Below are 25517 nucleotides of genomic sequence, written 5' to 3' on the forward strand. Positions count from 1 at the left end.
GACAGCAGGCACAATACAGCCTGTCCCAGGGCTACAGCTGGTTAAATAGGGAAATTTGTATTCATTTCACAGCTTTCAACCAGAGTAAACTGTTCTCCTCAACACGGATCTTAAGAAAATGTTCTGAAGTATCACCAGTCTAAAAATATACACTGGTAAAGTTTTGGACACACTGTGTAACTGAGAAGAGGGGAAGTAGGGAAGGCTGAGAAAATAACCAAGCATCAAATAAAAAGGAACTGAAATTTAAATAGAAAAGCCCTAAAATCTATAAAAGCAAGCACTTATGTAAAAAGAGTGCTGTAAATGAGCTATTCATATGACCCCAGATGTTGATTTCCATATTAACTATTATTTGTTTCTCTGACACAAGTGTTACGTGTCTGCTATGTATAAAATCATTGCTTTTCTATTTTCATCATAGTTTGTCTAAAAATAATTTCCTTTCTCTTCAGAAGCAGATTTTTGGCATTCTGGGCTTTTTGTTTCGTAAATAAAAAACTGCATTAGGTTGTATTCATTTGTTTTTCTTTTATGTCCCTCTTCCTTTTTTCCTATTAAGTTTCCTTTCAGGGAATGTGTATTGCTTGGTTGTTTTTAAGACTGAAAACTGGAGCTAGAGCAGGTGTTCCATCAATAAAAGATTAGTGAATACATGCTGGTCTGAGATAGACTTCTCCAGAAAGGAACCAGGGCTCCTTGGAGACATGATGGGTTCGAGGAAGGGGACAGAAAAACAGAAGGTGAACCTGGAGTATCTTTCTGTGCCAGAAAGTAAGCAAGTGCTTCAACAAGTGATTGGGGGGGTACCTCCCTGGTGGTCCCGTGGTTAAGAATCTGCTTGCCAATGGAGGGGATTCAGGTTCGATCCCTGGTCTGGGAACTAAGATCCCACATGCCACAGGGCAACTAAGCCCATGCACCAAAACTCCTAGGTGCAACGAAGACCCAGCGAAGCCAAAAATAAATTAATAGGCAGTTTTTAAAAAGTGATGGGGGCAAGTCTAAAGGACCCAAGAGCCATTGAGGCCATATCCAGGCTGCTCTGTGGGTTTGTGGTCAGGCCCGAATTTAATAGCAAATGTTAGCAAATTATGTACCTTTAAAAAACCTTTTTATTGACATTAATTATTCATTTTTATGACTGGATTATAATCCCTTTTACAGACTACTGGGAATCGCCCAATAATTTACAACTGAAGTAAGATGTTCTGTAATCTCGTATGCACTGGGACCATATTTTTTACAACAAAAACGTGCAAAAGTAGGGGGTTCAGTTCAGTTCAGTCGCTCAGTCATGTCCGACTCTCCGCGACCCCGTGAATCACAGCACGCCAGGCCTCCCTGTCCATCACCAACTCCCGGAGTTCACTCAAACTCATGTCCACAGAGTCGGTGATGCCATCCAGCCATCTCATTCTCTGTTGTCCCCTTCTCCTCCTGCCCCCAACCTTTCCTAGCATCAGAGTCTTTTCCAGTGAGTCAACTCGTCCCATGAGGTGGCCAAAGTATTGCAGTTCCAGCTTTAGCATCAGTCCTTCCAATGAACACCCAGGATCGGTCTCCTTTAGAATGGACTGGTTTGATCTCCTTGCAGTACAAGGGACTCTCAAGAGTCTTCTCCAACACCACAGTTCAAAAGCATCAATTCTTCGGCGATCAGCCTTCTTCACAGTCCAACTCTCACATCCATACATGACCACGGGAAAAACCATAGCCTTGACTAGACGGACCTTTGTTGGCAAAGTAATGTCTCTGCTTTTTAGTATACTATCAAGGTTGGTCATAACTTTCCTTCCAAGGAGTAAGCGTCTTTTAATTTCATGGCTGCAATCAGCATCTGCAGTGATTTTGGAGCCCAAAAAAATAAAGTCTGACACTGTTTCCACTGTTTTTCCATCTATTTCCCATGAAGTGATGGGACCAGATGCCATGATCTTTGTTTTCTGAATGTTGAGCTTCAAGCCAACCTTTTCACTCTCCTCTTTCACTTTCATCAAGAGGCTTTTTAGTTCCTCTTCACTTTCTGCCATAAGGGTGGTGTCATCTGCATATCTGAGGTTATTGATATTTCTCCCAGCAATCTTTACAACAAAAACGTGCAAAAGTAGAGGGTAGTTTAACAAAATATTTGCAATTAGGATGGCTAGAAAATCTAGGATACACAGTTGATATGCATATACACGTGTGTGTGTAAATATATACGTATATGTTGTTGTTGTTCAGTTGCTTAGTTGTGTCTGACTCCCTGTGACCCCATGAACTGCAGCACACCAAGCTTCCGTGTCCTTCACTATCTCCCTGAGGTTGTGCAAACTCATGTCTATTGAGTTGGTGATACCATCCAACTATCTCATCCCCTGTCACCTGCTTCTCCTCATGCCCTGTCTTTCCCAGCATCAGGGTCTTTTCCAGAGAATCAGCTATTCGCATCAGGTGTCCACAGTATTGGATCCTCAGCTTCAGCATCGGTCCTTCCAGTGAATATTCAGGGATGAACCTGTACACACAAGTTCATATCCGTATCAGGTCTCTGTAAACTGGCAATTCCACATTCGGTCACCAGGTGGCGCCAGGCTGGTGTAAGAAAAATGTACAAGGAAACTGATGAACACCAGGATAAAAAGCCGGTGAGGAACTTGCTTTGTATTCACACAAAGCCTTGATCAGCAACCCCTGGGAGCTCATTGAAAGAGTTCCTCTGGCTGAATGCTAGACCACCTCCTCCATGAAGCCTTCCAGATTACCTCAGCCAGAAACAATCACTTCCTTATAGTTGCCCTTTTGTTTGGCTTTTCTCTGCTTAATGTTACGGTTATTTGTGTAGCAATATCATCTTCCTTATAATGCTGCTTCCTGAAAGAGCAGGACGTTTTCTTTTCCACTTGAAGTCTCTCTTTACACCCAGCACTGAGGGTTGTGGATAAGACTCTGATTGGGTTAATGAAAAGCTGCTAAGGCAGAAGCTTTGGTAGGTAGGAGCCTACAAACCGGGTTAGTTTCTCTTAAAGAGATTTTCAATGGTTTTCTTTTGTGGTGGGGGAGAGAGCTAAAATATAAGCATGGATTTATTAAACTATAAAGGCTGTGTGCGTGTGTGCTTAGTCACTCAGTTGTGTCCAACTCCTTGTGACCCCATGGACTGTAGCCTTCCAGGCTCCTCTGTCCATGGCATTCTTCAGGCAAGAATGTTGGAGTGGATAGCCATTCCCTTCTCTAGGGAATCTTCCCGATTCAGGGATTGAACCTGAGTCTCTTGCATCGGCAAGCAGGTTCTTTATCACTGAGCTAACAGGGAAGCCCACTACAAAGGATAGTTTGTATATATAAACAATTGATCCCAGGGATGTCTTTCCTTGAGCACTGAATAATTTGTGTTCCATTGCCAGTTATCATCAAATGTCATATTCTAAGTGGGAGATGAGGAACACTAGCTTTCCCCCCACCCTTTCCTTTTGTTTTTCTTCTTTGAGGGGAGGATGTGGAGAAGGGGCAAAAAGTGAAGGGAGAACCGCTAATTTTTTGTTTTTGAACTCAGGTAGGAGTTATGGATAACTCTCAAGTACCAGTGCAAATAAATATGATTAACTTCGCTACTCCAGAAAAAAATGTTAATCCCAAAGTCATTTATTTTGGCTTTAGAATAGACAAGCATTTGTGTCAGGATTTCCTGCCTAATTACTTTTTACTTAAGCTTATTTAAGAATTGTTTTAAATTCCTTTAGTGTGACAGCCCAGCAAAATGGGCAGGGGTGGCGTGGAGAAACGGGCCACAAATGGGGTCTGAACCAGGATTTCAGCTTTCCTATATAAAAGCCTCCTGATACGCTACATGCAGGAGAGCAACGTTGAAATTAGCTTTCTGGAGAACAATTTGGCAACATAGTTTTAAGCGTCTTAAAAATATGCTTACTCTTTGATCCAGTAATTCCACTTCTAGGAATTTGTCCTAAGGAAATAATCAAGCAGGCACGCAGAAATGTAGGGACAAGGCATTCACCGTGACATTTATATCAGGAAAAAAAAAAGTAAAACCTCAGCTGAAAACATTGAATAATGTGGAATTGATTAAAGTAGGCCCCGTCTTCATTGTGGCATGCTGGATCTTTAGTTGCGGCATGTGGGATCTAGTTCCGTGACCAGGGATCGAACCCGGAACCCCTGCATTGCGAGCATAGAGTCTTAGCCACTAGACCACTAGAAAGTGTTAGTCGCTCAGTCATGTCCGACTCTTTGCAACCCCGTGGACTAGGGCCCGCCAGGCTCCTCTACTCATGGAATTCTCCAGGCAAGAATACTGGAGTGGGTAGCCATTCCCCTCTCCAGGGGATCTTCCCGACCCAGGGATCGAACCCTGGGTCTCCTGGATTGTAGGCAGATTCTTTACCATCTGAGCCACCAGGGAGGCCCAGACCACCAGGGAAGTCCCTCAACATATTCTCTTAAGGGTCACATTCATACACATGAAGTATCAGCGATCACACTGAATACACAAAATCAGATGTATAATTCCATAGATTCAATTGTATTTCCTAAGTAAAACAGTTATAGTCAGCAAAAATCCATGAAAGCGCAGAGTTTCGTGTGGATGTTCTGTTTGCTGAAAGCAGCAGGAGGGAGCAGACTCTTCAGAGCTAGGAGGACCACATTTTTGCAAAGCTTCAAACACTAGTAGGTTTTCGGGGACCTGTATGTAAAAAATGTTTACTGCCCAAGTGACATTGGAAAAATACCAGGAGCATTGCAGGTCACCCTGATTCATCTCCTCCAAGCAGTCCCCAATTAAATGTTTTACTGTGCCCCCCCTTTCTCATTTCCTCATCGTTCTCACCTCACAACTCCAAACCCAGGTGTCTAAACGGGAGCGAGTGGGAGTGTAAGGTAAACGATGGACAACCGAAAACCTGTGATGACCCTAGAAGAGCTCTTGGCTCCTGGTTTGTTTGTTTGTTTGTTTTCTAAAAGCCCTCTGCTTTATATAATCAGCTGTGGAAGAAATTTGTTTTTCACGGTTTGTAGGCCTTCACTGTACACAGGTTGGGTTTCTCTTGTGTTTGCGGTTCCTAAATTCTTCAGACACCATGCGGCTTCGCCGAAGGAAAATCCTTGCAGGCCCGGCTCCCTGTGGTGCAAGGTCAGGCGGAAAAGTCTTTGGTGATTAACTCGGCCACCATGTGTCGCATGGTATTTGGAACTGCAGTGGGAGCTTTTATTAGTTGTCCACATTTTGAATGCTGACTCACATAAGCTTCATCTAATGGGAAAGGCAGATAAATGTAGCATTTTGGACGCCAGAATGCTCCCACCTTGCCCTCCCAGCAGCTGTGACCTTGAGCAGGTTCACTTACTGTGATCGGTCTTTCTAAACACACTGTCTTCTCCTGCTTTGTTTCTGACACAGTTTCCTTATGCAGCCCCTCCTCCCCAAGAACCAGTGAAGACTCTGAGAAGCCTGATCAACATCCGAAAGGACACACTAAGACTCGTCAAGTAAGTTCAGGTTCCCAGCTGGGGCCAGGTTCCAGGGGCCCTTCTTCAGGCAGGGGCAGCCGACTCCCCAGGGGACCCACAGAACTGTTTCTGCCAGACCCAGAGCCTGGCCTCCAGGCCGTGGGCCGCTTGCATGAGATGTCTCTGCACCTGGATCGTTCAGAATTTTCTGACACAGTTAGTGTTGGTGAGGAAGCTTCTCTTTTCTGAAAGCCATCATGGTTATCCCAACCTGATGAACTGTCCAAAACAAAGAATTGTTGGAGGAGAAAGTGAATTTTGCAGATACCTGGACAAACCTATGTGAAAGTGGGATATTTGAACTTGGCACAGGAAGTCCTGATTTTCCTGCTTATATTTACTTTGTAGTTTATTCTTAATCTCATGTGCCTTTCCTCTGGCACCCTGGGTTTGCTGTTTAATCACCATTGTCAGTATTAGTTAGCATCAGCATCTGCCTTCTTTGTGCTATCTCTGAGATTATGTGTGTGTGTGTGTGTGTGCGTGCGCGCGTGCGTGCGTGCGTGTGTGTTTGGCTGCACTGTGTGGCTTGTGGGATCTTAGTTCCCCAACCAGGGATTGAACTTATACCCCCTGCAGTGGAAGCTCAGAGTCTTAACTGCTGTGCCACCAGGGAAGTCCCGGAGATAGTATGACTTTTAAACCAATGTTGCCCTCCAGATAGTCTGTCTACCAAGAGGTTGGGTTCAAATGAGTGGTTAATGCATAGAGAACTAAGCAGCTGGGGGAGAAAAAAAAGAGCACAGACTCTAATAAAAGCTTATGCAGGAAAAGGAAGATGATTAGAGATTACTCTGTGGCTGAGCTGTGAGTAATGTTGATAGACTCACATTTGTATGGAGGAAGATGTACTGAGCTAAAAAATCATGGTGTATTACACGGGGTAGGGAACACCCCTGTGTGGAGCAGAGGGAAAGAAGGGAAAGAACATCTTGGGACTTCCCTGATGGCTCAGTGTTAAGAATCTGCCTGCCAACGCAGGGGACACAGGTTCAGTCCCTGGTCCAGAAAGATCCCACCTGCCACAGGGCAACTAAGCCCGTGCGCCGCAAATACCGAGTCCACGCTCTAGAGCCTGGGCTCTGCAACAAGAGAAGTCACCACAACTGGAAAAACACGCACACAGCACTGACATAAATAAATAATATTTTTTTAAAAACTTTAAGAAAGCCTTGTTCCCAGAGTAGAAAGTCAATAGACAATGCCGAAAGCTGAAAAAGTAACCTGAGCCTGTTATTTCAAAGCATGCAGGTAAATGCCAGAAACAGTCAGCTGCAGAGGGAAAGGCAGTTTTCTCTGAAGAAGCGGAAAACAGGCAGAGAGACCCGCTGCGTTTTTGTCACAAGCCTTGTGGAAACTATTTAAACTATGGCACGAGTAACTTTGATGAAAGTAAAAGCTATTTTTTAAAAAAAGTCTGGCAAACGCAAAAGGCGTTTAACGGTGGCACTATGAAGTATCAGAAATTGCCTAAATTCCCCCCATAGTAGTAACAGGGTGCTCTGCTGTCATTCAAAATGAGGGTGGGGGCCTAAGTGTGTGATCACAGAGGGTAGCCCACAGTATATTCAGTTAAAGAAGAGAAGGGACTTCCCTGGTGCGCCAGTGGGTGAGACTCAGGCGTCCAGTGCAGGGGCCCTAGTTCCATCCCTGGTCAGGGAACTAGATCCCATATGCCAAAACTCAGAGTCTGCATGCTGCAACTGAGATCCAGCACAGCCATTAAAACAAACAAATAAATAAATAAATTTTTATGAAATAGAAAAAGAAGGGCGTTCCCTGGCGGTTCAGTGGTTAGGACTCCTTGCTTCCAGTGCAGGGGCCGTGGGTTCAATCTCTGATCAGGGAGCTAGGATCCCACCAAAAGGAAAGGAAAGGAAGAAAGATCACTGTAAACATGTTAATTGGCTACCCCCGAATGCCGAGTCTTTGTGGTTTTCTAGATGTGCCGAGGAAGTGAAGACCCCTGGGGAAGAGGCGGGCAGAGCGAAAGTCCACTACAACGTGGAGTTCACCTTTGACACGGATGCTCGGGTGGCCATCACCATCTATTATCAGGCCACCGAAGAGTTCCAGAATGGCATCGCCAGGTAAGAACAAGGGGCCAGGGGAGCTATGTCCTTCCCACACAGGCCAGAGTCCATGCCTGATGCGCTCCCCTGCGGAGGAAAACATTCTTTTTCTACACTCAGGTGAGAATTGTTCCTGAATTTGGATTTTCTTACTTACGCGGTCTTACTTGTTCACTTTTTTCCCTTCAAACTATGCCATATTGGTACAGTGATAGGTACCAGCATATTCCTTCAGGTCATCACAATGCTGTTAGAAATCAATTAAGCTGGGTCAACTTCCTGATACAGTGGCTAAGACTCCACATTCCCACTGCAGGGGGCCCGGGGTTCAATCCGGGGCAGGGAACCTAGATCTCGCATGCCCCAACTAAGACCTACACAGCCAAATAAATAAATATTTTAAAAATCTTTTAAGCTACATTTCTGTGGATATGTAGGTTGAATAGATACCTTTTAAAAATTACTTATTTATTTTTGGCTGTGTTAGGTCTTAGCTGTGGCAGAATCTTCACTGCAGCATACAGGATCTTTTCATTGCAGCAGGAGAGAGAGTTGTCCCAAAGCAGGTGGGATCTTCATTCCCTGACCCGGGATCAAACCTGCATCCCCTGTATTGGAAGGTGGATTCTTAATCTCTGAACCACCAACGCTCAGTCGCTCAGTCGTGTCCGACTCTTTGCAGCCCCATGGACTGTAGCCCACCAGGCTCCTCTATCCATGGGATTCTCCAGGCAAGAATGCTGGAGTGGGTTGCCATTTCCTCCTTCAGGGGATCTTCCCGACCTGGAGATCACACCCTGGGATCAAACCCAAGTCTCTTGCATCACCTGCATTGTCAGGCAGATTCTTTACCACTAGCGCCACCTGGGTAGCCCTCATAGGGAAGTCCCTAAATAGATAACTTCAATAGCATCACCAGGCAAGGGCAAAGAAAATAAATTATCCGTTCCGTCGCTCAGTCGTGTCCGACTCTATGCGACCCCGTGGACTGTAGCCTCCCAGGCTTCTCTGTCCATGGGATTCTCCAGGTAAGAATACTGGAGTGGGTTACCGTTTCCTTCTCCAGGGGATCTTCCTGACCCAGGGATCGAACCTGGGTCTCCCGCATTGGAGGCAGACGCTTTAACCTCTGAGCCACCAGGGAAGCATTATAAGGAGATCTTTTTTCTTTTTTCTGTTCCACGCTATACTGAGAGCCTGTTGATAATTGACAACAGACACAGAACAGAGGAAACCATCAGATCCTCTGGGCAAGACGGTGACTTGTGCTTTGCTTCCCACTTTGACCAACAGCTACATCCCCAAAGACAACAGCCTGCAGTCGGAGACGGTGCACTACAAGCGCGGGGTGTGCCAGCAGTTCTGCCTGCCCTCGCACACCGTGGACCCCTCCGAGTGGCCGGAAGAGGAGGTGAGCAACCGGCTGGCGCAGGGGACCAGCCGCCGGGAGAAAGCGCAGGGCAGGTTCCACGTACAGACCCGCAGGGCGTGGGAGCTCCTCGGGACCCCGGCCGGCAGCACAGGACCGGCCCCGGTGCTCCAAGGCGTGCTCCCCTCCAGTCTTCTAATGCCTTCATGCCCTGGGAAGGGCACATTTAATTTTTCTATCCCAGAGCAGCCCCATTAACCTAGGATATTTTGAGAAAGCCATGCCCAGAGAAAAGACATACAGGTTAGAAGCCTTTCCATCTATGAGATTTCTTACAGAGAGAAATCAACTCAATGGACATAGGTAGTTGGAAATGGCAACCCACTCCAGGATGCTTTCCTGGAAAATCCCAGGGACAGAGGAGCCTGGTGGGCTAAAGTCCGTGCTGTTGCAGGAGTGGGACACGACTTAGAGACTAAACCTCCAGCTAGTTACCAGGTTGACGGGTGAGGAGCTAAGATGAAGTTAAGGCCTCCCTTTCTGATGGTAAGTGTGCCCTTTGAATGTAAGGCCCTCTCCTCCCTCCCTTTTTCTTTTCTTTCCCTTCAGCTTGGCTTCGACCTAGACAGAGAGGTTTACCCGTTGGTGGTCCACGCCGTGGTGGATGAAGGCGATGGTACGGGTGCTTCCTGTCTTCTGGGCTGCATGCGGGCCCCTTTGTGGCAGGCAGGCTGGCAGCGACTGCAGCCTCAGATCCACAAGGCTCCTCCATGGGCGTCAGTTTCCACATCCCGGCACCCTCCTGCTCCCAGCCTCCTCGGGCACCGACAGTCCTACTGGGTGACTTAACCTGCCCCTCCCTGTGAAGCCAGAGGGTTGCAGGGGCTCAGGGAAGATGGGTGGGGTCGAGCTGTATCATTAGCTCTCTCCTTCCCCATCTGTGCGTCTTTCTTTCTTTCAGAGTATTTTGGCCATTGCCACGTCCTGTTGGGCACTTTTGAAAAGGTCAGTGGGTGACGTTACGGGCCTTGCTTTGGTATGCGCTGCTCTGTCTCTCCTCCAAGGATACGTGGAGGCCCCTTCTCTGGCCGCCTGGCGGGGAGGCTGCGGGAAGCCGGGGGAGAACCCTCTGCACACCCAGGGCCACACAGGGCTGAGTTCCAGCTCAGCCACTAGCTTGCTGATGCCCCTCGACTCCTTAGGCCTCGTTTTGTCATCTTACATTGGAAGGGCTGGACTGCATGCTTGAGGACCCTTCTAGAATGAGGAGTCTGTCGTTCCACTCTCCTGGGGGCAGGGGCAGGGGGATCCAAGAACATGCCTAGTTGGGAGAAGTAACAGGAGAGCCGCTGCTCCTGATCCGCTTCTTCCTCGTCGTAACTGTCGTGTGTTCGTGTTCTCGCGACAGCACTCCGATGGCACTTTCTGCGTTAAGCCCCTCAAACAGAAGCAAGTGGTGAGTATTCGCGGGCCAGAGACTGTTGGTGCCCCCACCTTGCTCTCTGTCTCTCTCCGCGCCCCCCCCCCCCCGCCAACTCTTCTGCTAAGCGCTCTTCTTCCCCCCTCCCTGCCTTTTTTCTTTTTTTTTTTTAATCAAAGAAGAAAAGCAAAAAGGGATGCTTTTCTGTGTTAGAAACGACTTGGGTGGCCTGAAAGGAATACCGATTTGGGGTGTCTGTTGTTCCAGAATTGTTGGTGGTGAGGCGGCCAGTAGCTGAGCAAAGACTTCAGAAAATGAAAGGACGAGATTTGTCTCCTGACATTAGGTTTAGGGAGAACTCTTTTCATTGAAAAGGCCAGGCCGAGAAACTTAACATTTCCAGCTAAAAGAATAAACCATCAGGGTCTGATTCAGGGCCAATTAGAGCTCTTGGCTTAACATATCCCAACATTTCTTTTCTCAAATTCCAAGTCTGCTGGCCATCTGCCCCCTTCCAGGATGGTGGACAAGTTATGCAGGTGTCTGCTGGAAGTCCTGACCCCTGAGGCCGGGGGAGAGCTGTGGAGGACAGGAGAGGAGGGTGGAGTCAGCGGCATCGCCCAGCGAGGCCGGCTCATCACGTGGAGGGTGAGGGGCGGTCGAGTGTGGGGCAGGGTAGGCCTTGGTTGAGATGCGAAGAAGGCCTCCCTACCCCACAATGGCCGACAGATATCTGAAATTCTTTTTTTTTTTTAATGTTTTTACCTGGAGGAAAATCGCTTTACAATATCGTGTTGGTTTCTGCCATAAAATGACGCAGATGAGCCATAATTATACACGTATCCCCTTCGTCTCGTGCCAGCCCCATCCCATCCCTCTCCGTCATCACAGACCGCCAGGCTGGGCTCCCTGTGTTACATAGCAGCTTGTCCCCAGCCACGTCTGACAAATGATCGTGTATATATGTTGATGTTGCTTTCTCCATTCATGCCACTCTTCCCGTCCCCTCTGGGTCCACAAGTCCATTCTCTGTATCTGCGTCTCCATTCCTTTCCTACATATAGGTTCATCGATGTCATTTTTCTAGATTCCATATACATGAGTTAATATGTTTGTTTTCTCTTTCTTTTTTTTAAATTTATTTATTTATTTTTACTTTACAATATTATATTGGTTGGTTTTGCCATACATTGACATGAATCCGCCCCGGGTGTACATGTGTTCCCCAACTTGAACCCCCCACCTCCCTCCCCATCCCATCCCTCTGGGTCATCCCAGTGCACCAGCCCCGAGCATCTTATCTCGTGCTTCAAACCTGGACTGGCGATTCATTTCACATATAATAATATACATGTTTCAATGCCATTCTCCCAAATCATCCCACCCTCGCCCTCTCCCACAGGGTCCAAAAGACTGTTCTATACATCTGTGTCTCTTTTGCTGTCTCGGATACAGGGTTATCGTTATCATCTGTTTTCTCTTTCTGACTTACTTCACTGTGTAAGGTAGGCTGTAGGTTCGTGAAATTCTAATTCTTCATTCTTTGAGGTACTAAGCGCTCTCCGCCCTTAGTGAGGTCAATAGTCATCAGTGATACCTTAGTATGAATTTGTTGATAATGTCCTTTCCAGAATCATCACTACATTAAAGCAAGTCTTAAGAGAGACAGAGGAGATGACAGAGCCTGAGCCCAGGGGTTGCTGCCTGGAAAGGCCGGGCCTCAGTGAGTTGCCTCTTGTGGAGGCCTAGTTCTCCAGGACTAGGAGACATGGGGTGGAACGACTCGGGTACCACAAGGGAGTTGGTTCATCCTTCTCCTGTTGCTCGATTGGCATCAGCAACAGGCTTTGTCTAACTGGAGACTAAAACGCGCAATCGATAATGGACTGGGCCTTGGGGGAGGGGCTCACTGGGGGTAGGGGGAGCGAGGAATGAGCTGGCATGAAGAAACAAGGGAGGGGCCAGCTTTGGCAGACGTGGCTCAGACTGTGGGGATCGAACTGGGCCTTGAAGTTGGGGTTTTAATTTTTGGCCACGCTGCACAGCATTCAAGATCTTAGTTCCCTGACCAGGGATTGAACCTGGGCCCCAGAAGTGAGAGTGCTGAGTCCTAACTACTGGACCACCAGGAAAGTCCTGAAGCTGGGGGTTTTGAGAGGCAAGACTTATTGTTCAGTTGCTAAGTTCGTATCCGACTCTTTGCAACCCCATGGACTGCAGCACGCCAGGCTTCCCTCTCTTCACCGCCTCCCAGAGCTTGCTCAAACTCATGTCCATCGAGTCGGTGATGCCATCCAACCATCTCATCCTCTGTTGTGCCCTTTTCCTCCTGCCCTCAGTCTTTCCCAGCATCAGGGTCTTTTCCAATGAGTCGGCTCTTCAAAGGACTAACAGGTTATTTTGCCCACCTGTCGGCGATGGGGGTGGCTCAGTAGTGGGGGTGGGTACAATCGGCCTCTCCTTCCAGAGTCTGCTCTGTCTCGACTTATGCATTTTCCCTTCCCCCTTGCCCATTTCTTCTCTTTCTTTCTCATTTCCATTCCTTCATTTGTATAAGGTCTAAGCTCAGCTTTCATTCCATAGCTGTCTAACACGTCTATGTTGACCTGTGGTCCTCCACCCTTTTCCGAGTCTCTGGGCTCTGTCATAGTGACCTACAGTGCAAGGATTACGGTTGTATTTATGAATGTTCATGTTCCCTGTTGGACAAAAGAGTGGGTGAATTAAGCATCAGATTTTCTTTTCCCTCCCAAAGAGAATGTGTAAGTAACTAAGGGCATCCTGTACTTGTCTAGGCCTTTGATTGTTTCCATTGTGAATCTGTAGTCCTTGGTTACCGAAGGAGGTTCTTGGTGGAGGTATGTAAGTTCCCACTTTTATCTTGCATTAGAACCAGCCTGCCCTTGCACTTTTCCATTTGTTCTTCAGGTGGATGGGGTCAGCTACCTCCTTCAGGAGATCTATGGGATTGAAAACAAGTACAACACTCAAGAGTCTAAGGCAAGTTCCATCCATGGTTCTTTTCTTTTTCGGCCTTTCCCTGCAGGATGGGGGCTCTTAGTTCCCCTACCAGGGATCAAACCCTGACCCGCTGCAATGGAAGCACAATCTTAACTACTGGACCACCAGGGAAGCCCCCATCCACAGTTCTCTGAATGTCCTCTTCCCAGGAGGCAGGGTGAGACCGTCTCTGATCCAGCCAGGATCTAGGAATTTAGCACATCAAACTCTGAAATTTGTCTGGTGCTAGAAGGTTATTTCTTCTTCCTCATTTCAGATGATTATAATTATATGTAAATTTGGAAATGAGAAACTGGGCTGGTTTGGATGGGTTCTTCTACGGGGCTCTGCTCACCCACTTCCCTGGCCCCTCAGTCCATCTCTCCCCTCCTTCCCTGTGTGGCCTCCTGGGCTCCTTCAGCTCTGACTGATGGACAGGACCGGATCTCAGCCCCAGAGGAGCAGCTTGGCGCAGACAGTCGCCAGAAGTGAAACTGGGTGCGTACACGCACTTGGTAAACTGTCAAGTCCAGTGTCGGTGCAAGATTCTGTTCGTCTTGTCTCTGCTCTGCAGGCAAGCTGCCTTCTAGATTATGGGGGATTTCCCTGGGGGTCCAGCGGTTGAGACTTCGCCTTCCAACTCAGAGGTTACAGGTTCAATCCCTGGTCAGGGAACTAAGGTCCCACACGCCTTGCCGTCAAAAATCCAGAACATAAAGATAAAAAAACCGAGGCACTGTTGTAACAGGTTCAGTGAAGACTTTGAAACTGGTCCACATGAAACAAACAGCTGGGTAATAAGCTCAAGCGTGGGTCATGAGAGTCTTTGTGATGCTGGCTAACTGTCTGTCCCCTGGCCAGGTGGCTGAGGATGAGGTAAGCGACAACAGCGCCGAGTGTGTGGTGTGTCTCTCCGACGTGCGGGACACCCTGATCCTGCCCTGTCGCCACCTCTGCCTGTGTAATACCTGCGCCGACACCCTGCGCTACCAGGCCAACAACTGCCCCATCTGCCGACTGCGTAAGCCCCCCGAGGCCCCGCTGGGTCCCCCACGTCAACCCCCCCCCCCACCGGGGTGGCTTCCGTGGAGGCTCTAGTCCCTCCTGACTCCCCCATGTCCTGATGACCGGTTTCCTTCTTTGCAGCCTTCCGGGCACTGCTCCAAATCCGAGCCATGAGGAAAAAACTGGGCCCCCTGTCCCCAACCAGCTTCAACCCTATCCTCTCATCCCAGACTTCCGACTCAGAAGAGCATTCGGTAAGTTGGGCTTTTTTTTTTCCCCCACCTTCAGTCCTTCTTCACGTGGCTTGGCAGCAAGTAATTGAGTCTTGGCACTCTGAAGTATTGAGTAAGCTGGCCGAGATCACATTGTGTTAGAACCAGCCCATAGTACAGTGGAAAATGAGGTTCTGATCGTTAAAACCTCCCCTTGCCGCCTTGGGAACTCAGTGTCCAGTTAATATTTACCATCTCTCGAGCCATCGGCTTGCTGTTTCACTCCGGAGGTGGGGTCAGTTCTGGAACGCCCCCAGGCAGAAACAAGAGGATGATTGTTTGAGGTTTAGATTCAACTTACTATTTTTATCTGAATCCTCAGAGAAGGTGACTATTTTTCTTTACCCCATTTCATGGCTTCAGATACTAGGAGCCAAGTAGATGAAATCACCCACCTTGGTCTCATAGTGTAAGTGATGGCACAAAGCTTCTGAGCTTTGTAGTTATAGACTAGAAGGTCTTGTCTTTAGGTTAACATGTGAGTAGAAGAGATTAATTATTAATTATTCAGTAAGTGCTACTGGAATGATCAGGTCGCTATTTAGGGAAGAAGAATCAGTTAGTTTAGCACTTCACTGCTTATCAGATAATGAATTCCAGGTGGAGCAACTAGTTAACTACCCTAAAGACAAAGCAAACCAAACCTTAAAAGCCTAGAATACTTTACAGATGATTCTTTAGTTGACTATGGATGGGGGTTCTCTAAGTGGGCTCTCTAAGCTTGAAAACAATCCAAAAAAAGAACATGTAGATTTTATCCCATAAAAAACTTTAAACTTTAGATATGTAAAAGATGGCCCAAATTAAAAGGCAATCAATAAATCCTATAAAGAAAAAAATGTAGGCACAACCAAATGTAGTCAGAGGAAAGGCTAGGATCTCTAGAATAACTCACCTGAATGAAATAATAGATAAATGGTCAAAGATATGTATAAAAAATTTCTCAAAACAGGAAACATAGCTGGTTAATGATCAAACACATTAAAATTTTAAAAGTCAACCACATTAAAAATCAACAACATGCAGGTTAAAATGAGAGACCATTTTTCACCTTTCAAATTTAGAAACTTCCTTTTTTAAAGATACCCCATGCTGTCCAAGAAGCAATTAAAATAGGTATTCTGTCCCGCTTATAGGAGTATACCTAGAACGTTCACTGTAAAAAAACAAACAGCTGTATATATCAAGAGCCTTAAAAAATATTTGTACTTGGGGATTTCCCTGGTGGTTCAGTTGTTAGGACTCCGTACTTCCAATGCAGGGGCCGCTGGTTTGATCCCTGGTTGTGGAACTAAGATCCTGCATGCTACGCTGCACAGCCAAAAAATAATAATAAAAATAAAATGAAATTTTTAAATGGTTTTATAAAAAGAAAAAACAAGAGGTGTGTGATAGGGTGAAGATTTAATAAAATTAATAATTGAAAAAAAAAAGAACCTTTGGACTTGGTCATCTAAGGTCTTAGAATTTAATGCCCAGAAAATGATCTGAAAAAAAGAGATGTGTGCATAATAAACGAACAGATGTTCGTCAAAGTGCTGCTGACAGCAGGGAGTGGATGCAGTTAACTAGCCAGCACCAGCGGAAGAAGTAGGAAAGGTGTGGTGTCTATGAAAAGGGACACATGTGAATGAGAATATTATGTTCTGTGAAATAAGCTTGGTACAAAATTATTACTTACAGATTGATCACAACTGTGTGAACAGTACAGAGGGGAAAAATTGGAAGAAAATTCACTAGAATGCCAACGAAAGATCAATTTGGGTGACTCGGTTGTTGATTTTTTTCTTTCTTTCCATTTTTAGGTGTTTTCCAAATTTCCTGTAAAGAACACATATTTCTATTATAATCAAAAAATAAACATTATTAAGAAGAAGCTCATGTATAAGTAGAGTCTTGGCACATGTGGTTCTCTGATATTTTCTCTTTCTTCTGCCTCTAATAGAGAAGCTTTTCTTGGCAGAACCCCCAGACTAGATATAAAAGAAAGCATTTTTCCTCCATAGGGGAAGAAACACACTCATACCATAAAGTGAAAAGTATCTAATCAATTTTTCAACCTGTCTCTGATTCCCCTAGTCCTCAGAGAACATTCCGCCAGGCTATGAGGTGGTGTCTCTTCTGGAGGCCCTCAATGGGCCCCTCACCCCGTCCCCAGTGGTCCCCCCACTCCACGTGCTTGGAGACCGACACCTCTCAGGAATGCTGCCTTCCTACGGCAGCGACGGCCACCTGCCTCCCGTCCGCACCTTCTCCCCCCTCGACCGCCTCTCCGACTGCGGCAGCCAAGGACTCAAACTCAAAAAGAGTCTCTCCAAGTGAGTAGGCGGTGTGCGACTGCATTGGCCCTGGGGTCCTTGACGCGATGCTTTCGGTCCATCCTTCCGCTCCTCCATGCTCCTCCAGACCTGGGTCCCGAGTTGTGTGGGGGCACCGTAGACCCCCTGGGCTGTTGCCAGAGCTGCTCATTTCACTGGAGACCTGGGCTAACAACGCCTGAGGGGGAGTTATCCCACCCCTTAGGAGAGGAAAATAAGATGGTACGTGGGTCTTTAGGAGGATCCAGAAGGATAAAACTTACATGTTCTGTTTCGGGAGGAGGGTATAAGGTACAGGGAAGGTGACATCATTAGGGTCATCTATGGGAGCGTCACTTAGTCTGAGGACTGAAGGAACCTCGTGATCTGTACTTCTTAAGTGTTTACATCCAAACCTTGGCACAAGTCATGGAGCTTCCCAGCTGGCACGGTGGTAAAGAATATGCCTGCAGTGCAGGAGACATGGGTTCAGTCCCTGAGTGGGGAAGATCCCCTGGAGGAGGAAATGGCAACCCACTCCAGTATTCTTGCCTAGAAAATTCCAGGGACAGAGGAGCTGGGTGGGCTACAGTCCACGGGGTGGCAAAGAGTCAGGGTCGAATGAGCGTGCATGCACAGTCACAAGTCATAAAATAAGTGTCCCTGAAAGAAGAAAGGAGGGTGTTTTACGGATGAAAACACTGAAACCCTAACAATGTCAGTGGTTTTCCCCAAGTTCAGACACAACTATTTGAAGGAGCAAAAGGGAAACTCAGATTTTTCTGACACCCAGAAGAGGTCTCAGACCCCTCGGTACCTTTTCCCATGTCTCCACTCCCTCCTACGAGGTGAGTTCCCTGCAGTTCCCCCCACGGTCCTCTGCTCCCTCTGACTTTAGTTGATGGGAGTGCAAGTGAGTTCCATTCTTTAAGTGGGCATTGTCTGCAGCTGTTTCTCCCTCCGGCCTCACGCAGATCCATCTCCCAGAATTCTTCCGTGCTGCCCGAAGAGGACGATGAGCGTTCCTGCAGTGAATCTGAGACGCAGCTGTCTCAGAGACCATCAGGCCAGCACCTCGGAGAGGTAATATACATGCCATCCTTGTTGGGTTTCGGACTCTGGGTCCTTTCCTTCCTACCTCCCGGCCTCTTCCAGTCCATCTGCTCTCATTCACTCATCAAACACCTTCTGAACACTCTGAGACGCAGCAGAGGTGTCACCAGACTCATTCTTTCAACAAAGTATGGAGCCTGTGTATCTGACCAGGCGTGATCCTCTGGGCTAAGAATAGCGGCAGTGGAGAGACAATAAAGTCCTGCCCTCGTGCTTATTATAGGCTTGGCAGTTGGGGTTGGGGGGACACACAGGACAGTCAAAGACAGTCAAAGTGTATGTGGCAGGTGGTACCATGGATCAGTGTGTCAGGTAAGGGGGGGGTCGAGGCTAAGAGCGGAATTGCTCACTTTAAAAAGTGGCCCATGGCGGGACCTCCCTGGCGGTCCAGTGGTTATGACTTTGCCTTCCAATGCAGGGGGTGCGGGTTCGATCCCTGGTTAGGGAGCTAAGATTCCACCTGCCTTGTGGCCCAAAACAGAAAACAGAAACCATATCGTAACAAATTCAATAAAGACTTTTAAAATGGGCCACACACACACACAAAAAAAGTGGTCCATGGAGAATTCCCGGACTGTCAAGTGGTTAGGACTCTGCACCTCCACTGCAGGGGGCAAAATTTCTGAGACATTGAAGAGGAAGGCGAGAGAAACATTCCTGGTTGTAGGGACAGTACATGCGAAGCACGGAGCAGAAGTGGGGGCCCTGAGCAGGCCAGTGGTACAGCGGGAACTTGGCCCCACCAGGCACCCCCTGGCAGAGGCAGGCAGACAGGATCAGGCAGGAGACAGAGCTAGGCAGGGGGAATGCCTGGAGGAGCGAGAACGGGGTATGGAGGCGTATGGAGAGAGAACCAACAGGCCTTTGCACCTGCCGGGGTGGACTGAGACCACGAGCCCAGGTGACGGATGGCGGGGTGGGGTGGTGGGCCGGTGTGGGGTGGGGCAGGAGATGGTGTTTATGTTAGATCCATCGAGCTGGAACCAGCTCCCCCATCCCAGAGGAGAAGCCCAGGGGGGCTCCAGGGCCTTGACTGGTTTTGTGTTCTTCCCCTTCAGAAGGAAAGCTGTTTGTAATCCTGGGGAAGCCTGGGGTGTTCCCGTGTCACAGCTGCTAGCTGACCTGGGTCATCTGAGCTGCCGTCTTTGTGTGGCTCCAGCAGATGCTGGGCCTCGGGCAGGAGGCACTCGCATCTCCCCGGGGAGACAGCCAGCCACCCCAGGTCAGGGCTGCAGAGAAGTGATGACAGAGGACAAACCGGTCCTGTCTCGCACGTCACCCCCCGCCATCCCTCGCCCGGGCCCCCTGCCCTGACCCCTTCCTTCTGACTCTGCCTCTCCCCAGGAATGCGGTGTCACCCCAGAAAGTGAGAACCTGACCCTGTCATCATCAGGAGCTATTGACCAGTCGTCCTGCACGGGAACCCCGCTGTCCTCCACGATTTCCTCCCCAGAAGGTACCTGAGGAAGGCGGGAGTCCGTGGCGCTTCTAGTATTTCCTCCGGGATGGACTGGGGAAGCAGCCAAGTGATACCTCAGCGGCCACACCAAGTAGGGCCCGACTTGAGAGGGAAGCGGGACTCGGTGTCTTGCAATGAGAGGGTGGTCTTGCCACCCAGCTAGGGGGAAGGCAAGTATCTTGCTCCCAGTCCTGCTGTTGTAAGGTTTTTTTTACCATCGTTAACAGGGGAAAAAAAGCAAATCCCTCACCCCTGAGGTTGAGTTCAGAGCTCTAAAATGTAAAGGATAAGGACTTCCCTGGGGTCCGGTGATTCAGACTCTGAGCTTCCAATGCTGAGGGCTCAGGTTTGATCCCTGGTCGGAGACTTAGGATCCTGCATGGCCCATAGCATGGCCAAAAAGAGAAAATTTAAACTTAAATAAAGCATAAAGGAGCCAAACCTTAAGTCTAAACCCTGTTTGGTGAGGGCAAGGCCAGGCTGCCACGGTCCTCACGGACCCCGGGTGCAGGGAGAGAACCCTGCTCCCAGTCGGCTCACAGCAGCTGTGTCTGACCTACATCTCCTCCCCACCCCAACTCCTGTCTCCAAAGACCCTGCCAGCAGCAGCCTGGCCCAGTCCGTCATGTCCATGGTGTCCTCCCAGAGCCAGCACTCCCAGATCAGCACCGACACTGTCTCCTCCATGTCCGGCTCCTACATCGCCCCTGGCACGGAAGAGGATGGGGAGGCCCTCCCCTCCCCCCGGGCCGCCAGCAGGACCCCCTCAGATGAAGAAGAGGTGAGCGGGGGGCATGGGATGGCCCTCGCCGTTCTGGTTCTGCAGGCTCATCCCAAGCAGCTCAATCCAGGGTCTGCCAGGGAGATCACAAAGCCCCTCCAGTGCTCGGGAAGGGAGCCCCAGAAAAAGGGTACCAAGTCCTTAAGTCAAAGACACCCTCATGTCTAATCTTTGGTTTGGCATCACTCTGTCCTGAGGACTTGGTTTGGGTTTGCTGCCAGGCAAGCTGGGAGGTGAGCCAGTGGTGACTGCACCTTGATTTTTGCCGCTCTTCTCCAGGTGACGCCCGCGGCATCTCCAGACTGCAACTTCATGGGCCTTGCCGCCGAGGAGCAGGATGCGGAGGTAACAGCCAGGTGGAGGACGGTGGTGCCCCTTCCCCAGTCTAGGGGCCTTTGGTGCCGGCAGAGGGTGCGAATGGGATGGGAGCGATTAGCGAGGGCACTGGTCTCTCAGAGTAACAGGCGTGGAGAGAGTTCTAGAGGGAAGTCTTCGAGGCCAGACCATCAAGAAGGTGTTTGTCCTGCGTTCATTTAGTATTCACCCAGGACAGCTGGCTCACGGGTGCTTCCTGGCACTGGGGGGACACCGACCAACTGACGTGGCTTTTGCCTGCCTGTCATCCTCTCCACCCATCCAGGAGCTCCATCCGGTGGAGGAGTCAGGATTGTAATTCCGCATGAGAAGTGGTCAGACCCAGCTGTGGGGCCATACAGGAGCACTCGGCTCACAGTGAGGACGCAGGAAATTATTTTTGAGGCACAAGTTCTCAAAGGCATATCTGGACAGGGTTTGGGATCCTAAGGAATTTCTGAAAGTGTTTTGATCTCACAGTTTGCTTTTTCAGTTCACGACTTTGACATCCACCTTAGACAGTGTGAGCTAAACTATTTCCAAGGCTATTCTTGAGAGTCCTAGGATCCGTTTGTAATGTGCCTCAGACCTGGTCTCTGCCGGCCGATCTGGCCTCGCCAGGCAAAACCTGCCTGGCTTCCGAGCCGTCTCACATGGATGGGAAACCCATAGAGACCAGGAGGCTGATTAGCGCTGTTTTCAGTCACTCAGTACACTCATGTCACTGCTTTCTGGACTCACAGCGCCTTTCTTCCGTCCTAGGGGAACGATGTTCTAGAGGAAGAGGATGCATCGCCCACACAGGAAGATGGTAAAAGACCTGGTCTTTGACTCCCTGTTACCGTATTTCTTTCCCGGGTATTCGCCAAACAGTACAGAAAGGGGGACTGGTGTGACTGCGTGGCACTGCTCAAGGGTGTGGCTTTGGAGAAATGTTGTCTTCTTGAGGAAATAGCAAAAAGCCAGCAGGGTATCCGAGGACCTCAGTGGCCTTCCCAGCTCTTTCCGGCCCCCGAGCCAAGACTGCAGACGATATCATTCAGGTGGTTCTCCATCTACACGGAGTAGATTCTGAAGCTTCTTGAGCAGCTCCCTTCAGCTTCCTTCCTGCTTCAGCTTCTCAGCTGAGTCTCATGGAGCTGGTCGGGCAGCCCTGGAGCTGAGCTGCAGCAGCAGCAGAGGGCAGTTTCCATCACTTGGTGGGAAGGACTGCAGGCAGTAGGTCTGGTTTTGCTTTAGTGAAGAAAAGGGCTGTTGTTACAGTAGCAGAGGGGCCTTAGCAGCAGCGGGCACAGTGAAGGCTGGGGGAGAGACTTCGGCAGCTCAGGGCAGGCCAGTGTTCTGTAAGCTCTCTTTACCGTCATTTAGGCCTCAATTATATCTGTTTTTTTTTCCCTAAGTTGGAGTAGTTGGTTTACAATGTTGTGTTAGTTTCTGCTATATGGCAAAATGAATCCATTATATATAAATATAATACATATAATATATAATATATGTACAATATATAATATTGTAAGTATCATGTATAATATTTTATTATATACATACATACATATAGGTACAGCCACTCTTATGGCTCAGCTGGTAAAAAAGCTGCCCACAATGCAGGAGACCTGGGTTCGATTCCTGGGTTGAGAAGATCCCCTGGAGAAGGGAAAGGCTACCCACTCCAGTATCCTAGCCTGGAGAATTCCACGGACTGTATAGTCCCTGGGGTCACAAAGAGTCGGACACGACTGAGTGATTTTCACTTTCACTTTTCCCACATAGGTCAGTACCCAGTATTGAGTAGAGTGCCCTGTCCTATAGAGTAGGCCCTTATTAGTTAGCTGTTTTACATATAGCAGTGTGTCTCTGTCAATTCCCAATCTCGCAGTTTAGCCCTCCTCCTCTTCCCACTCCCAACCATAAATTTGCTTTCTACATCTGCAACTCTGTTTCTGTTTTGTAAATAAGGTCAATCGTATCTTCAGGGGGAAGAATTTTGTTTCTAGTAAGCCTGGAGAGGACCTACCCAACGAGCAGGGAAGCAGGACCGGGAGGGGCTGGGGCTCCCACCTGGGAGGGGAGGACCCTGCGGCCCAGGAACCCATGTCTCTTCCTTCCCCTGCTCTGAGGCGCCTCCGTGGAAGGGCGACCTCCAAAGCAGACCCGGATCTCAGCCTGGATGCAGGTGTCATGCTAGTCGCTTCTGCTTTGGCGCTGGCCGTTGCGGGGTGCAGGGGGCGCACGCACCCTGGACCGCTTCCACCTGGCCAGGGAGCCAGGGAGGAGGAGCATGGCGAACCAGACTGCGCCTCCGCGCCAGCCAAGCAGGGTTTGGGCACTGCAGTTGATGTCTTGAGAGCTGGAGTTCCCCATTCTGATTGTCGCCCCCGCAGAATATTAGTTTCTGGAAAGTGCAGGTTTCCGCCTGACATTCCAGAGCCCAGCACGGTAGCTGTATGTTCTTCCTCTCCCTTCCACCAAGAAAAAAAAGAGGGGAGAGTCTTGAAAAAAATAACATCCAAAACTGTCCCCATCTTACATGACTGTAGGTTTCTGGTCAGTCCCTTAGAACAGGGGTCCCCAGCTTCTGGCATCTAATGCCTGATGATCTGAGGTGCAGCTGATGTAATAATATAAATAAAGTGCATGATAAAGGTAATGAGCTTGAATCATCCTGAAACCATCCCCCACCACCCTCTGGTATGTGAAAGAACTGTCTTCCAGGAAACCAGTCCCTGGTGGTGAAAAGGTTGGGGACTGCTGCCTTAAAACATACTTAGAATAACAAATTAAGCCTTATCAGAAAATAAATCGTAATTTTGTGAACTAAGCGATTCTTTGATGGGCAAAATTATGGAACTGAAGAGCTTTAATTGCTGTTTTATGTATTAGTCATTTCGCAGAGCCGTGTGGTCATAAACACACCCCATACAAACCCACAGCCACGGACCAGAGGCAGAGTTGCTTCCCCGGTGGCTCCCCCAGCTCTTCCCAGCCTGACTTAGTCCTGCTCTGGGCCTGGGCCCACATCCTGCAGCCCTCCCCAGGGTCTGACTTCCCAGGAACAAAGGCTGGAAAGGGGCCTGTTAGAGAAACAGCAGCACAGCAGGAGAACACAAACAGTTTGATTCCTTTTTTGTCCACTCTTTACCCACTCAATTACTGTCTGTTTTTTTTTAAACATATGATATGATTTTTTTTTTTTTTGTCTCCATCCTTAAGATTTTTATTTCAAGGACAGCAAAGCAGAGAAAAAACACAGCCAGCCCCTCTCTAACTGCCTTAACTCCGTTACAGGCCAGAGGACATGCGCATTTCTAGGTATGGAGTGTGACAATAACAATGACTTTGACATCGCCAGCGTGAAAGCACTGGACAATAAGCTGTGCTCTGAGGTCTGCTTACCCGGTGAGTGGCAGTCTGCTGAACATGAACTTGGTGGGAGACGCTCCCTCCCCTGCTCGCACCCCTGCTCTCACCCTGGGACACCCACCTCCTGCCCTGGAGTTCCTGCAAGAAGGCATGGGCTTTGCTAAGATGCTGGAAGCCAATTGCTGAAAGGAGAGTCCTTGAGCAAAAAGGGACCCCTGCTCTGAGCGAGACTGTTAGGGCAGGAAGAAAAGGGGCAAAAATCCCTCTCAGTTCTTCCAATTTGGCCTGACGGGGTGCATCCATCATAATCTTACAGATCCCATGCAGGGGGCCACATCTTGCTTCTATCAGCAGTGTTGGAGGCAGACACCACCTCTGTGAGAAAGTCTCAGAGAGCCCTGAGCCCTTGAAAAGGGACCTTGCAGCTCCCCAGAGGAGTGTGGATCTTTAGGATCAGAGAGGAATTTGAGAGTCAGAATTTCACAGATGAGCAAGTGGCTCTGTGACCCAGGGAGGCCCAGGTGACCACCAGTTGCCTTATGCTCACTGGATGTGGATCCCAGAGGAGAGATAGGGGTGGAGGGTGCCTCCTCTCCCTGGAGCCTTAACTCAATTGGCCCTTTCCCAGGGCCATCAGAGTGTCCCTGACGTGTGCCCAAGACGCTGAACTGAATCTGGGATACATTTTCGTGGAGAAGCCCCCCTGTCGGTCACACTTCAGGCACTGAGGTCCCCCTGCTCCTTGCTCACCAAGGGCTCCACCAACAGGCCTCAAAAGCCACATCTTGCCCAGTGAACTAGGTCGAAATTGCCTCTCCTGGGTTCACGGCAGAGATTGCCTTCACGTTGCGTGGTTCTGTAATCTTTTAAAGTACCCTGAAACGAAGACCTCCTTCGCTTCAGGACAGCCACGTCTTTGTCGTGGGTCCAGTGCTTTACTTGCTTGGCGACGTGGCTAAGGACTGGAGGGACAGCCTCCTGTGGTTGCCACTCTCCATCAGCCCGCAGAAGACCCGGGTCCTCACCCCTCTGGCCCCGCGCAGGCTTGCGGCAGGGTAAGCCGTAATTCCCAGAGACGCCTCCCCACTTAGCGCTGACCCTGCCAAGTCTGTGCCGGGAGCAGCTGGGGCCCAGGGTCCACTTCATTCATGCCTTCCTGCTCCTTACCTGGCTTCTGTCTGTCCATGTGTTTCTCATGTCTTTTTGCCAAATTTGTAAGTCTGTCTGTCCGGTTTGTTTCTTTTGAAAGTCATTTTTGTTATCCAGACTCTGTGAAAGTTCATGTTCACTCATGCCTGACCCTGAGCTTGCTGGGCATGTGCACACCCAAGGGGCTCTTGCCGAGGCTTCCGTTCTTAACTGACAAGGGCCTATATTCTACATACTGGGATTTTTTCAAGAAAAAAAAAATTGTGAGAATAGATGAATCCCTGTTCTGCAAAACTGTGGATGCGTCTGGGGCAAAGGTTACGGGAAGAATTTGTTTTGGTCAGTAGTTGGGGAA

General features: G+C 48.8%; 1 protein-coding gene across 2 annotated transcripts in view; it reads left to right on the top strand.

Annotated features, from left to right (window-relative positions):
* RNF157 (ring finger protein 157) overlaps positions 1-25517 on the top strand; it is an 81887-nt gene that overhangs the window by 48718 nt on the left and 7652 nt on the right. For both annotated transcript variants that reach the window (XM_055408538.2, XM_055408537.2), the window contains 16 exons: positions 5402-5490; positions 7455-7601; positions 8877-8994; positions 9562-9628; positions 9914-9957; positions 10361-10408; positions 13301-13372; positions 14234-14393; positions 14519-14631; positions 16729-16967; positions 17921-18029; positions 19404-19515; positions 20112-20299; positions 20579-20644; positions 21416-21464; positions 23939-24049. In XM_055408538.2, the coding sequence (XP_055264513.2) occupies positions 5402-5490; positions 7455-7601; positions 8877-8994; positions 9562-9628; positions 9914-9957; positions 10361-10408; positions 13301-13372; positions 14234-14393; positions 14519-14631; positions 16729-16967; positions 17921-18029; positions 19404-19515; positions 20112-20299; positions 20579-20644; positions 21416-21464; positions 23939-24049 (1732 nt within the window). The remainder of the gene's footprint in view (positions 1-5401; positions 5491-7454; positions 7602-8876; positions 8995-9561; positions 9629-9913; positions 9958-10360; positions 10409-13300; positions 13373-14233; positions 14394-14518; positions 14632-16728; positions 16968-17920; positions 18030-19403; positions 19516-20111; positions 20300-20578; positions 20645-21415; positions 21465-23938; positions 24050-25517) is intronic.

This window comes from Moschus berezovskii, chromosome 20, assembly GCF_049115385.1.
Source record: "Moschus berezovskii isolate FMDL1 chromosome 20, NW_MosBer_1.0, whole genome shotgun sequence".
In the NCBI taxonomy this organism is placed as follows: Eukaryota; Metazoa; Chordata; class Mammalia; order Artiodactyla; family Moschidae; genus Moschus; species Moschus berezovskii.